This window comes from Lepisma saccharinum, chromosome 23 (assembly GCF_977018435.1).
Source record: "Lepisma saccharinum chromosome 23, izLepSacc3.1, whole genome shotgun sequence".
Taxonomy (NCBI): Eukaryota; Metazoa; Arthropoda; class Insecta; order Zygentoma; family Lepismatidae; genus Lepisma; species Lepisma saccharinum.
The window spans coordinates 57,625,972-57,641,717 of NC_139251.1; the positions used below are offsets into that span (position 1 = coordinate 57,625,972).

Genomic DNA, 15,746 nt, shown 5'->3' on the forward strand with positions numbered 1-15,746 from the left:
GATTGATTTGTTGTTTTAAGTCCACTTCATGCACAGATAGGCTAATCGGGATTGGACCTACAGATTAAAGTGGGATCCAAACCACTATGTATCTCTACCAAGTATCGAACCTGGGACCCCTACAAGGTGACAACGTTACCACTACACCATAGGGAAGGCCCACTTCTCATGATAAACAAGATGAACAAATGTAATAGCTGCTGTTCATGTTCTGTGAATGTATCCTTCACCAAGAAACCATCGGAGAGGCCAACTCTTGGGTGGAACATGATCACATCACTGTACTGTTTCCTTGCCTATTATATACAATTAACTCATAATTCATTCTCAACATATCAACTGATACAGAGAAGGATATAGGTGGTATACATAAAAAAAAAATAATTAAAAAAATAAAAAAAATCTCTGGTTTGTTTCCATAAATTCTTGTAGGTGAATTAATTGTTTTGCATTGACCTATGCTAAACACACTGAACATTTTTTAATTATATACCAAACATTCTTTGCATTTCACTAATTTCTATGTCAAATTTTCCATAATACTCGTAAGTGTTAAGAATATCTGGCAAAAGTTATGCATAAAAACATAACCACGATTAGAAAATCCAAAAAAGCCTAATTTTTTGTAAAATAACAACCAAAATTTAGAATCAGCTGAAATTGTAAAAAAAATGAAATTAATATTTTAGGTTTTTATGCAACTAAATATGTGGGAATAAAATAATAAAACTTGCATCCTACAAACGTGTATGAGCAAAATAAGATTTCAATACTTTTAGTACCTGGGATAACTAATTACTTCTTTCGATTTCATTCAATTGCATGCTTGAAGAATGACTTCAAACCCTGGCAGGTAAAAATGGACTTTGGTACTTTGCACAAAAATTTACATAGCTGAATCATAATTTTAAAATTTAATATATTAATATTTAAAATTTAATATATTAATATTTAAAATTGATTAGTATTAACACCCTGTAAAATGCCATTTTTTGTTTTAGAAAACTATAATTTAAATTTTAAAAATAGAACAATAAACAAGGATTTGGATCAAAATTATATATGGAAATTTATTATCACCATTTCCATCACACTTCGTAATTTCAAGTTCATCTTTTTACTATTTTACTGGACAGATTCTAATTCACAGTAATTATGAAAAAAATGTGCAGTTTTCGTATAGCCATTTTTCCATTCTATTTGTTGGTGGTAATTCAAAATAAAAGTAATGGAAACATCTGTGGACACTGGGCCATCCTTGCCCATTTTATCCTAGCAATTTAACAGAAACAATAAGAAAGAGTATCTGTAAAATCTTCTAATAAAGGGGAAACAGCCATAAAAGATGATAAAAGACATACTCCACATATACAAAGAGAAGACAATGTGTGAAATAAGCAGTGTTACAAAAGTTATTTTTTAAAAGTAACTAAGCTACAGTTAGTTAGTTCAAAAAGTAACTGCTCCTTGTAAGCCACTTTTACAGTTACTTTCTAGAATTTTCCTTGCAAATAAATTACACACAATAATGATCATAAAATTGTAATAAAATTCGAGGCAGAGTAAAAAAGTAACCTTAATATACGAGGCGCATCCAGAAAGTAAGTTTCCCTATTTTTTCCCCGTGAAAGTAAACATAATGAGCCGTGTAAATTGCGCACGTGCAGCAGAGCTAAGACGTATCAATCATATGCTAGGCGGACAGATCCCGCCCGGCGCCAGTAGCGAGGCAGCAGTGGTCCGAAGTGGAAGCTCGTATTCCTTCTCCCGCCGCATGCCAGTAGCGAGGCAGCAGTGGTCCGAAATGGAAGCTCGTATTCCTTCTCCCGCCGCATGCGAGGTTCGGTCGGTGATAAAGTTCCTGAATGCACAAAGCATTGCGCCAATTGACATTCATCGTCAGCTCTGTGAGGTCTATGGGCCGAACATTATGAGTAAGCAGATGGTGCGTCGCTGGTGTCGGCAGTTTTCGGAAGGTCGTCAAAGTGTCCATGATGAAGAGGGCAGTGGGCGTCCGTCCCTCATCACTGATGATCTGGTTGAGCTGGTGCGGCAGCGCATCGTAGAGAACCGTCGCTTCACGATTACGGAGTTGAGTAGCCTTTCTCCGCAGATATCGCGATCCGTGTTGCATGAGATTGTCACCCAGCGCCTGCTGTTCAAAAAATTGTGTGCCAGGTGGGTGCCGAAAAACCTGACACCCGAACACAAAATGAAACGTTCAGGAGCAGCACTGACATTCCTGCAACGGTACCACGTCACCGGCGATGAGACGGATTTCGCACTTCACCCCGGAAACCAAGCAGCAGTCAATGCATTGGCGGCATAGTGGATCTCCGATCAAGAAGAAATTCAAACAGACGCTGTCGGTACAGAAAGTGATGTGCACCGTGTTTTGGGACAGGAAGGGTATTTTGCTCATTGACTTCCTCCCCAGAGGTGAAACGGTGAACGCTGACCATTACTGTGAAACACTAAGGAAATTGCGACGTGCCATTCAAAACAAGAGGCGTGGCATGCTTACTGCAGGTGTTCTGCTCCTCCATGACAATGCTCGTCCACATACGGCTCGGCGCACAGCAGCTGTTTTGACGGAATTTGGCTGGGAGTTGTTTGATCATCCACCTTACAGTCCTGATCTGGCTCCCAGCGATTTTCACGTTTTCTTGCGCCTCAAGAAATTCCTGTCCTCCGGTGAGCGTTTTGGCAAAGACGAAGAGCTGAAGACGTCTGTCACACGCTGGTTCCATTCACAGGCGGCAGAGTTCTACGACAGTGGGATCCAAAAGTTGATACCACGATACGACAAGTGTCTCAATTCTGGTGGTTGCTATGTTGAAAAATAGCTGAATCTTTGCTGTACCTGTTGCCAATAAATGGTTTCCTGAAACTGTGTTGTTTTTTTAAAAAAAATAGAGAAACTTACTTTCTGGATGCGCCTCGTACCAATAAAAATCAGAATAATGTAGAAGATAGTTCTACATCACAGTTGTACATACCAGCATGCGTGGGCTGATGGGAATGTGACGTCAGGGAGACATGCAGCATAGAGAAGCAGCTGGCTATTGTCCGGTTTTTTGGGTAGTGAGGGTGCAAAACCAACAAAAATTCGTCTGAGGATGAAAACACAGTATGGGGGTTCTTGTGTGGCTTCAGGAGGTTTATGAATGGCACAGAAAGTTTAAAAGTTGAGTGTCAACTCTGACTGGTGCAGCTCGCTCCGGTTGGTCTTGCACTGCGATGATGCTCATGCTCTTCTAGGACTGTAAAGGTCCAATCCTGGAACATTACATGCGCAGAGGACGCAATGTTGACAGTGAGATGATCTGTTTGAGAATCACTTGAAACCTGCAATCAGGTAGAAACGTCTCATCTCATATTGCTCAGTTCTGGCATGCTCTTTCAGCAAGATAACGCGAGGCCTCACACAGCTCATGCAACAGCGTAAAAAAATTTAGAACTTCGTTTAGAGCGTCTACCACATCCTGCATATTCATCGGACCAAGTACTGAGTAATTATAATGTGTTTGGTCCCCCTTAAGAAGGCACTAGATGACAAGAATTCCGATCAGGTAAAAGAGGCGGTTAGTGGTTATGCAGCAAGCCAGAAGATTTTTTTCTTTTTGTGGAATCTGGACATTAATGAATCTCAGGCACATCTGCATTAAATGTGGTAGAGACTACGTAGAAAAGTGATGAAATGTTTACAACCCAATTGCACATATTCAGCTAATTTTAAAAAAAACATATTAAGGTTACTTTTTGATTCTCCTATGTAAATAAATGAAGAGTTGCATGTGTTGTATTTATGTCTCTCGTACATAATATAATAATATCATTACAACAACAAAATAATACATAAATAAATAAGATGGAACAAAACGCTGAAGTCTTCAAGTGCAATTAGAAATGACGAATTGCAATAAAGTGTGGATGTTGTAAATTTAGCATGTAATGAAGCCTAGCTTCCTTGCCTTAGGTGAACCCATGAAAATCCTTTCACCTTAGCATCTAGAGAAGACAGATAGTTGGAAACAGGGATTTCAAGTTTAGTGCTTTTTTCATGTTACAAATGCTTAAGTTAACACTATAAGTGTTCTAAAGTAACTGTGAATATAACTGTTTATAACATTACTTCTATTGAAAAAAAATAACTTTGTTACAGTCACAGATGAACAAAATAGAAAAGATAGACTGTGAAAGTTTGGGAAAGATGTGAAAGCAGATGGATGTTGAAGAGACAGAATGCATGAATAGTCACATCTCAATCAAGTTCAAAGCAAGGAAATGGCAGAAGATGATAAATACTTTTGGTTATATTTTCCTCATAAAAGTATGCACGAGGAAAAAAATATTTAGAAACTTACAACTCTTCTGTAAGAATGGTGTAGCTGCACGGTAATGCTTCACAGTGAGAACAACTTGGTCACCTGCATTCCTCAGCATATTGACAGCATCGTCATGGTTACAGGAAATTATTGGTTGCCCATTAACTGAAATAAAATACACAATACTATTAGCAGCTTTCTTGTAATTAAATAACATAACAAATGGCTAAGTAATATGTAATATGTACTTTAAAACAAGAACAAAATTGAAACTGGCAATGCGTTAAAATTTAACACATTTTCAAAAGAAAGGATTAAAGAATTAGTTTTAGCAGGTTCACTTTGGGTATAAGCTTCACATTTCTGAAATATCTGTAACATATTACTCGGATATTTCTTCTGGACATCAAGAATTTAACTTTCATTACTACAATAATATTTTAGTACGCTGGAAGTATTCACAGGCTAAATGCACTTGTCAGTTAGATTTCATTCAATTGCATGCTTGAAGAATTTATAATATGAAGTTAGAACCGAGAAAGAAATAGAGACTCTTTCCGAAAGGTACAAAGTACAGACTTGAAGTATGATCTTGACGGAAGTGACGTCACCTACGCTGCTCGCAATTCCAACTGGCGGCTGAGAAACAACGAATCAGCAATCGATCGACATCGGGCATTTTCGAGTCACGAAGCACCGACGGTTCCTGGTAGGACGAAACAAATGAGCGTCGAATACACAGGATGTTGCCAAACGTGATGTAAAACGGGGGAGAGAGTTGATTAGCGCAGTTACTAGATAAAAGTTCTATAATAGTACACAAAACACCCAAACGCTGTACAAACAAGCCAATGAAAGCAACCGGCAATGTTGCAACCGGAGAGCGATGATACCCCTACAACTTTAACTTCGCTACTGAGGTTGTCGAGGCACACACTCCCGAAGACGATTGGTGAAGAGGTATAGCTATGTAGCAAAAAGTAGGTCAGCCGCCATTGGACCTGCGATCAGTAAAGTACAGATCGAAAGAGCCAAGTACAGAAGTACGCAAGTACACAGCTCGCAGCACAGATGGTTGCTGACTAGGTCACGTGATTTCCACACTCGTTGTTCACGGAGGTAGAAAGCCAGCAACAGAGGGTTAATATATGTTATGGGCCAGCAAAGAGAGCATGCTTTCGCACGACAATGCCTCTCCTCACTCACGCTTGAAAAACATCCGTCTTGCAGTCCAGATTTTGTACCATCGAATTTCCTTCTTTACCCAGTGTAAGAAGTTTTAAGTAGCAGACATTTTCTGTACAATTTAATGGAAGTAGTCAGTAGCGGCGATTAGGGGGGGGGCGATTGCCCCCCCCCTTTCGCCTCTTTTGCCCTCGCACTATGCTAAAGCTTATCTACAAAGGGAAATATACCCTATTTTTTCCCCAGTTTGGCATGCGATAAATGTAACTATTTTTATTGTTATTTCAATGACACGTTTCAATAAAGTATTATTAGGTAAGTTGTAAGATGCATGAACTATCTGAATAAACTTCAGTAGTTTCTCTGCGTTATGTTCAAGTCCACTTTATGCACAGATAGGCTAATTGAGTCTGGACTTACAGTATATAGTGCGATCCAAACCACTATGTCTGTCCACTGGGTATCGAACCCGAGACCCCATTTTCTTATAGCAGATAGTCACTTTTCTGCTAGCTTTTGCGATTACAATGTATAACATATACAGCATGAAAGGCACGTCGAGTTACACCATCTATGTTGAATGCACGGTGTTCACAGTTGAAACAACTAAAGTATTCTTTCATACGTGTACAGTAACCGTTGTAAAGTGTGTATTTAAGCAGCGCCATTGTTTTGTACCTAATAACGTTTTTCACGAAACGTTATTCCTCTCGGTTGAATAGTTATCGGCTTTTAAAAATGCGAAGTGATGAATTATTTACATTTCACGCGGCCGCCATTACAACTGCACTCGTGACTTAGAAGTCGCTTCTGATTGGTTAGTTTCCTACTTCAGCTGGCCAGTGTGCTCCTCAATTCTGATTGGTAGTTCTATGGTATTAACGATGGATTTAGAGACGGTTTCTAATTCTGTGGGGAACTGAATAAGAGAAAGCTTTCACACGATCGTTAAGTAACGAAACTAGAAGTCGATGGCGAAGTGAGGACGTACCTAACTGCCGTGTGAGACTGGCTTTATACCTAATGTAGACAAAGGTATAACCAACATCGATAAAATCAAAACACAGATAGACATGAACTATCTCCCCGTCTTTAACTTTAAGCATGGATATCGGTCAGCCAACACCCTCTTTGCAGATTCTGGTAACATGGTAGCTCATCACAGCCTTCTGCAAGGCACTTTCGTGGTATCCTCTGACTACTTTGGCCGTGTCCGAAAGGTGCAAGACCGTAATTGAAGCGAGCATCCTCCGAGTATGGTCTTGCATTGCTGTCTTGAAGTCGTGGACTGGAAGAGTGATAGTCTCTCGAATTGCACTTCGACTGCAGCGCCAAATACGATCAGTAGATAAAACTGAGGACACCGCGTTTTAAACACTTTGTTTTTCACCATAGAAATAACATAGAATTTTCAAATGTTCATTCACATACATTTCCGAATATGTTTGGCTAATGGAAGTTCAGGCTTGTATGGGCATTTCTAAACAACGCAAGCAATTAAATTATATGTAACTCTACGAGCTAGACTTCTGTCCACATAAAGATCAAGCATTCACTCATGAATCTCTTCATTTCATATACATTAGATAGCCATTCGGTTTCCTTTGAAATCATAAAATAGTATGATAATCTTCAGACCATTGCCATACAATTCTTTACACGAAAGACCAACAGAATCACATAGACGGATGAGTGGGTCAATCAAAATAAGCCATGTCTTGTTAAAACTAGCATTTGTTACGTCTTAACTTTAAAAAATTGTAGATTTTCACATTTCCTAGTTTCCGAGTGAAAGGCCACTTTGATCGATCCTTAATTTTCACTGCTGCCAACATTTGGTAAGTTTTCACAAGCTTGAGCACATCGCGCGCTTGTAGAAACCAGCAAGCTCTTCGTGCAGTGAGAGCTTCCGCATTCATACTCAAGTCCTGTAAGGAGTGGGGAGCCGCATGCGTTGAGAAGTAAAAAAAATACTGCGGGGAAAGGCGCCTCCTTTCCACAGAACCACCTTCTGTTTCTTCTCCCATGATTAAAATGCGCTGTTACTCACGAATCAGAAGAGAGGTTTCTCATTGTACGAACGCAACCGTCTAAGCCCCTCACCTCGTCCACTCCCTCAATTCCACTCATCTTACAACGCTCCAGCACCGCTGCTCCCTTTGCATTCCACACGTGCATTGATTGATCGATTGCACGAATTAGGTTATTTTACGTCGCTTTGGCTAATAGCGCCGACGAGGATGAGTGACGGACGATACTTGATGAAGACACACTCAAAAAGAACACCCTTGCCCAGGGCGGGATTCGAACCCGGGAACCCTGGCGGACACGTGCATAAGAGAGCTCTCTTTAAAAAATACGAAGAATTGCCCAAGTCTGGTCTATCAGTACACCAAATCTTGTCTTTATGACAGTTTCCGAAATGCTGAAGTATGCAACTGGCACAAAGCCGACCTCTGTGCTTAAGTGGTTATGACAGCGCGGAGCCTCGGGTTCGAATCCTGTCATGGGCATGTGTTCTTTGTTAATGTCTCTTCATCAATTTCATAGTCGCAATTAGTCAAATGTGGCAGAAAACATGGCTAAATGACAACAATATATATATGAAAGTAACTGACAAGTAAGTTTACTTTCTTCAGCTTTTGCCGGTTACAGCAATAAAAGTAATTGTAGTTATACTCAGGGCCGGTCCTAGGTGGGTGAGGGGCCTAGGATATACAATATCTTAGTCTTGTAGAAGATGTTAAGGATCTTGGGGTTTTTCTTGACAGGAAACTTAGCTTTAAGGTGCATCTTAATCATATGGTGTCAACAAGTAGAAAACTGACAGGTTGGATCATTAACAAATGGCAAGGTCTGAACAACCTTCTCTTAGTTATGTACATGGCATTTGTCAGACCCATTCTGGAATTCAGTTCTGTGGCATGGAATTTTTCCTGTGGTGTTGGAAAATGTGACATCATTGAGAATATACAAAAGAAATTTCTTTCCTATTTATATTTTAGATTTAAACTGTTTAAATTATTTTATAGTTATGACAACCTATTGAACAAGTTAAAAGTTGAATACCTTTCAGCTAGAAGAAACAGAAATGATATAAAATTCGTTGAGAAAATCTTAGAAGGTTACTACTCTGTCCCTACGCTTTTATTGAGAATATCTATATGAGCTACACCATATCGAGTACGCACTAAAGGGTCGTTATTGACAACATTTACAGATTATAAATATAATGAGTTTCTAAACTCCATAGTCAGTAGTTATAATGATTTCCAACGAGCCTAAAGATCAATTGTATTTTAATCATTCACCAGGCCTATTTTAATGACTTATCATGTATACTTTAATGTATATATCATTAATATTTTATTGTACCTCTTTAGTATTTCTTTTGTATACTCACAACTTTATCATTCAATCTTGTATTATAAATTCATGACTTTTTTGTATTTACATGTATATGTACTGCTGTACTAAGGCCAGCCAGCTGTTTTTCAGCAGGATAATACTAGCATAAATAAATAAAAAATAAATATATATGCGGGCCGATAATCAAAAGTTTTCAGAGGTCTGACAAAATCAGAGTTTTTGTTCCTTAGTTAGAAGGAATTATTATTATTATATTTAATTACAAAACTTTGTGTCTTCAATATCAAACTATTATTTCACCTATTAAAGTAACGACTTTATAATCATATACGATAATATTCTCTATCATAATTCTCTGTTGTTTACTTCTCAATGAATGTTGACGCTCAAATAATCTATAGTAACTATTTCTGATTGAAATATTTCATCAAAATCTTTATGTTGGTAGTACTTTGTATAGAAAATTACTTCAGTAGTTTTGGATATTCTTAAGTATGTCAAAAAAATCATTGAAGTCAGGAATAATCAGATAGTTGCTTAAGTGGAAACGCCAGCGTCCTATAAACGCGCAATAAACCGTACCAAAGCTGTGACTGCACACAAACAATAACAATGCAGGGCCCCCCTGAAGCGTGAGGCCTTGGGCGAGTGCACGAGTTGCCCCTCCCTAGGACCGGCTCTGCTTACAGAAGGCTCGATACTCAACACTGGTTCTAAATTTTGTAGCGAGGGAACCAAGAGAGACGGAATGAAAAATGGAGGCAATGAAGACCCAAACGGCAGAGGAACGGAAGAGAAACGGCCCGAGAAGAAACGAGGTCGTAGATGGAGATCCGAGTAAATCGCGGCAGAGCATCTTCTTTAAAGCCAGGCGATTAAAGCAATCATCAATCTGCAGCATCCTGCCAGATTATTCTTCCGTAAACGAGCAGTTGCAACCGGCAAAGCAACAGATGCGGCAGGGTGATAAATGGATCCTTCCTCACACGAGCTTCTCTAACAAATGCAACGCGGAATAACACACACCGTGGTTTCAATTTACTGATGACCTTGCATCAGTCTTCGTTAGTAAGTACACAGTGAGGGGAACGGATACACTGTTAGAAGTTAGCGTAAATTTTACAATACAAAAGGCGCATGGCGGAGATAGGGCTGAACACATTTGTGGATGTGATGTGATCAGCAACACGCTCTAGCCTCCTTTACCGTACCGTAGGTAAAGTAAACCTCAGAGTTGCTCCGTGCAGGGGCAATGCTGGAAAATTCCGAACTGACATTACCCTCCCTGGGAATCGAAATCGGGTCTCCTGGGTAGCAGTCAGACGCATGGTAATTTGCAAAAAAGAGACGCAACTGTCTTCACCGTGAGCGCATGCGCATTTATGTTATTATGTTGGAATTTTAACCCCCCCCCCCCCCGCCACACATACACGCAGAGACCTACATACTATGTACACGGTGTGGTATAAAATGAGCTTTTCTCAATGCAACGAAACTAACACTACGTTTTATTATTTTTTAAAAATACAAACACATCAACTACATCCTTACACACTGATTTGCGAAATATGCACAGTCACGTGCATATTTTGACAATTTAATCCTGCAAGGGACCATCATTTCGTTGTTCACACTCGGACAAACATCTGTGATGAAAATTGTCCCTGGCACGTTCCAACATCTGAAACCTGTCGGTTCCTGCTTCAATGCACTTTCCGTAGCTTCGAAGTTCTTCACTTACACCCTGATTGCATTGGAAGATGGAATTAGAGCATGTCTCGCGAGATTAAAAATAAGGTCGATATTCTCGTATCGCAGGGGCAACAGTCACCATTTTTATAGAATGCGCTCACAGCTACAGCACATTGAGTTCCGCTCCAGCGATCCATGTCTTTAAAGGGCGTACATTGCTGATGCAAATGACAATCAATACTTGTTGCCGAAACCATTACAAAAACTCTCTCGACGAAAACAAAAAGACTCATTTTTTTGCCGCACCCTGTATGTACAGCATTGAGACAAGAAAAACTTTCAAATTTAAATTCGAATATCTTATTTTGCATAAAGACAGATAATTATTATACATTGTAGTTGTATGCACGATAAACATATTTTCAGAACTGAATCATTAGAATTCGTATCACACCAAAGGCGTGATTCGAACCCGGGACCCCTGGTGTCATAGCTCGATATACAAATCACTTCGCCAAGCGGTCCGGCTGAAGCGCTGGAAGTAACTTGTTACAAGCATATTACACCGGTGACCTTCAGCGGATCTTTAAACTCCGCTGAGACGGGAATCGACAGGAAATCTTATGAAATAACGTAACGTCAGCTTTATGCAAAAAGCACGGTTAACGACAGGATGGAACTGGCTCAACGGCGTTAACGATCGGAAATTTGAATCCCCTTTAAATAGATCGTGATAACAGATCTCGCCCCAGTTGTATCCCGAAAGTTATAGAGTAAGCAGTGGTTGTCTCCAAGTGATAAGATTGAATATCGGTGCTACGCTAGAGTTATAAGCGGGGAGTTGCGCTCCCTAAAGACGTCTCATTTCAGGACCGTGCCTTATCTACCAAATCAGCGTAGACGATCATCTTCAGAGACCTGCACAAGACCTGGAGCAGACCCGTTCGCGAAACATCGCTCCTAAAATGCCATGCAACCTGCGCAACACCCTCGCTTGAGCAGCTTGTCTGACCACCTGCCCAGATCGTTCCTGGCAGGCATTGTAGACCCGCCGGGTACCCGCAGTCTTACGATACCTAGTAGGTCTCAGTTCGTTCTTTCCATCAACTGCAGGCCCCTCCCTCTGCATGACGTAGTTGCTTCGAGTAGGAACTCCACCGGTCGCACACCTGTCTGCAAGTGTTGTCAACTGCAATAGATTTCCACTAGTTAGAAAGGGAACTCAAAGCCACATTGCCAATGAAATGAGATTTAAGAATGTTGCTACTTTTGCACCCACACACATTGAAATAGGTTTTCCGTGGTAAAGGCTCTATAAGAATATGTAAACAACCAATAATCCAGGGCACTACTGGAACATGTCACGTTCGACGCCGAGGTCGCGAGTAGAGCAACACACTGTTCTACTGCGAACACCAGAGCCGTAGCCAGGCAGGGTCCAGGGGCATTGCCGTTATCCCCCCCCCCCCTTTCTGAAGTTTGGTAAACTACTTTGTAAAATTTGTTTGCAGTGACGAGTGGAAATGTAGACTGCAGATATTATTTTACTCAAAACTTGATAAAGGTTAAATTCACAGAATACAAAGAACAGATAGGCGTAAAATGATTTCATTTGATTTACGAGCCGAAGTAGCAGGTAGTAATTAGAATATTTTCTCTCGGCTTCAGCTACGAATAGGATACGAATCGGTTTGCCCGATCATTCATTTAAATAAATGAAGCTCTAATATTGCGTGCATTTCCTGGCAATAAGATAAAAACTGCTTACAATGAACTGAAATCGCTAAGTATATAAATTCTCCTTGGAGCAGAGAGGTCCTCCTAGGACTTCGTAGGATATAGGAGCTACGTAAGTAGGCAACACTGGCTGTAGCTGTCCACGTGGTGAAGAAACGCCTGGAGCGATACGCTGCCGGAGGGCTGTTTCCATCCAGCAGGTTTTGCAGGCGCTCGGGTCTTGTTGAATGCCCAGGTACCTTGTAAGCGCAGAGCGCCTTGAAGACGAGGAACCCGGGTAAAGACGCAAGTCGACTCGTTGCCGTGGGCAAGCGAGCAGGTAAACCTGTTCTCGCGGAGCAAGAAGCACGGGTAGGCTAAAGCTAGACTTTGCAGTACTCTGATCATCTTTACAGGAATCTACAGGTAAACGAACATCCTTTTTATTGTTATGATGCCCCCGCCATGTCCAGTCAATAGAAGTGTTAAATATTGAATGTCGTTCGTGTTCTCCTTATTTTACAGGGGTGAGTCCCCTTACATATAAAAGGTACCTCTCGTGCAGGCGAGTTGCTCTAAGCTGGCACCCTTGATTCGATACCCAAAAACCCAGTGTGGGGTTTTATACGAATTACATTAGTTACATTACTAGCCATTAATACTTGAAAAACGGCCATGGTAGGTTTCTTTTTTTTTTTGGATCATTTCTCCACTCAACGTTTTTCAGTGTACATTAATCAGACATTATGACACAGAATCTTAAGGGATTTACATTTAATATAAATGCAAAATGGGGTTACGCATTATGTACTATTATTGCATGCATCTTCTCACAATACAAACACAGACAAAGCGTCGAACGAAAGAGTGGTCGCAAGACGTCCAGACCATATTTTGGCCAACGGTGTTGAAATGGTGTTTATTACAAGAATATGTTTGCGTTATTTTAACACCACTGAGATTAAACGTTGACCAAAATGTGGCGTGGATCTCCTCTTGAAGCCACTCTGTCGCTTTTACACCAGTATTTCTGCAATGAGCCTTGCCACCAAAATTACATCAACCCAAAAGTAATAGTGATTGGTGCTTGAGTGTAAATATTTCCGTAAATCTTAGAATTAAGAAATTCCACTTTGAACATTGGGTTTTACGGAAAAACCTGAGCTGATCTGCAGAGAATTTGATCGATTACAATCCTTGTTTACAGCTTCATAAGGTTTGGGTTCAAAAAACATTTGTGCGCTCTAAAGAATCAAGTGCAACTCGCAGAACACATTGGACCAAATCTTGAATTCTTCATTTTAGTATTTGTATTTGGAAATTTATGTCTCTATGATCAGGTTTCACCTGAGATAAGGACCTCATCCATAAGGATGAAGGAGGGAGAGGAGACCCAAATATGAGAATATAATGAATATTTATGTATCATGGAGTGAAAATATTAATGACACGATTGGTGTGCATTTGTACGCGTGAAGAGAATTGTGCAGTAAACGTTTGCATATATTCATAGAACTTCGCGTGGAAACAGGCATACAAGCGAGCTGTTCGAATGGAGGAACACATTATGTAGACTTTTACATTACACGTTGGTCTAGGCATAGATTACATGAACCCTACGGGAAAACGACGAATGTTTACAAGCAATTTGCATGTAATGTAGGGAGACAAACCCTTTTGTCGAAAGCGTATGTAAACAGAGGAATATGAAAACGGGATTTAATATACCCTTCAATACACGAGACTATACCGTCAAACGGGTAACTTCGTCACGAGACCGATAGATGTCGGTAGGAGTCACATGCTGGTGGAACAAAGGGAGTGTGAAGCCACACACGTGCAGTTGTGGAGCGGACATCAAGGGAGGAGGAAGTGTGTTGTGTGCAAGTGCATTGTGTTTTGGCGCTCTTTGCAGCATTTTCTCGTGCACGATGCCAAGGACATATTAGAAGGTAGTTGGTGGTCGGAAATATCAGAACTATACCTCCGATCAGGTGCAGGAGGCTTTACGACCGATCGGAAAGGGAAAAACGTTCGCGGAAGCGTGACGATCTTACCTCTTCATGGCGGTAATTTTGACCTGCTAGGAACGTAAGCAGAGACGAGGAAGTTACCCCATTTGCTGGGGCAACTTCGTCACGAGAATGCTGACGTATTTGTCCCCTAATATTTTGGAATTTCTTTGGTATTCCTTTAGTACATTTGTAAAAGACAAAGTGTTCCTCGCGTATAATTTTCGTGTTGTCACTCGCCACGGATTTTGCAGGGCACATTAGAATATGCCAAAATCTGTACGAAGTTACCCCGTTTGACGGTAGGGTTTGTAAAAAGTGCAATACAAAACACACACAAATATTTTAAAACCATGAATAATAATAATAGTTTAAGTGCTGAGCAGAGTATAAAACTTAATATAGCACTAAGTCAAGTAAAAAAGTACAAAATTACACGGATAAAATATGCAAAGTAATAAATACTCTATCCCGGGAATCTCTGGAGCAAGGCCTCGCATATCGGAAAAGAATGACTTACAAATGACTTAAACGAGACGGCAAAAATTAAACCAACGCGGAAATTAAAACAACTTATCTAAAACGGCTGAATCACCTTCCGACTGAGATGACGAAGGACTCCCATCCCAGCTATACCCTGTCTCATCTATCTTTGGAGCAAAGCCGCACATAGCATCAGAGAAGGGGGAGGGGTGATCGAGTGGGCAGAGCGAAGCAGTACACGCTTCTGGGAAGGCTCGTAATTGCAGTCGCTTTCCTCCCTCCCCGCAATCCTGGTCCCTCTCACGTGTTCATTGGTGGAGCCGTCTCGCGTCACAACTTGCGTAGACACTTGTTTCCGTTCGCCTGCTACAGAGATAGTAGGGACAGGGTATAGATCAGTATCATCTTCACCAGGCTTGAGCAACCTGTGGAGGCCAGCGAGCGCTCCATGCGGTGAGAACGTCCCGCCTGCACACTGCATCTCAAGGCCAGTAAGCAGCAGAGCGGGAGTGGGGGGAGCCACTTACGTTGAGAGGTGAAAAATACTGCAGGGAAAGGCGCTCTCTTCTCCACGGAACCGCCTCCTTTTTATTCTATATCTCTTATAACGCCACAGTACCGATGCTCGTGCACTCGAGAGCAATTTACCACAAAAGGAAACTATTTGCCCAGGCTTGTTGCAAAATGTTCTGCTGGACTGGAAAAGATCCAGGAATAACTCTATTTAAATTAAATTTCGAAGAGAGCAAAAAGAAAATAGTTTTCTAACCGCACGAAGAGAACAGCGAATTCCACAGTCCGGCCATTTCACATGCTTTTAAAATATCCGCATAACAACCACAGACTAGAAAAGTATTTCGAGGCTAGAAATCGGCGGTCCCTCTAGCAGACTGCATGCACGCAAATGCTATTATTCTCTTTACTTCGTTTATTCTTATTTTTAATATTGCCGCACGAAGAG

At 40.8% G+C, this 15,746-nt stretch overlaps 1 protein-coding gene across 4 annotated transcripts in view; it reads right to left on the minus strand.

Moving 5' to 3' along the window:
- The window catches only part of Syn2 (Syntrophin-like 2), a 623,560-nt gene that overhangs the window by 53,887 nt on the left and 553,927 nt on the right, over positions 1–15,746 (minus strand). For all 4 annotated transcript variants that reach the window (XM_083109950.1, XM_083109951.1, XM_083109953.1 and 1 more), the window contains one exon: positions 4,368–4,493. In XM_083109950.1, the coding sequence (XP_082966076.1) occupies positions 4,368–4,493 (126 nt within the window). The remainder of the gene's footprint in view (positions 1–4,367; positions 4,494–15,746) is intronic.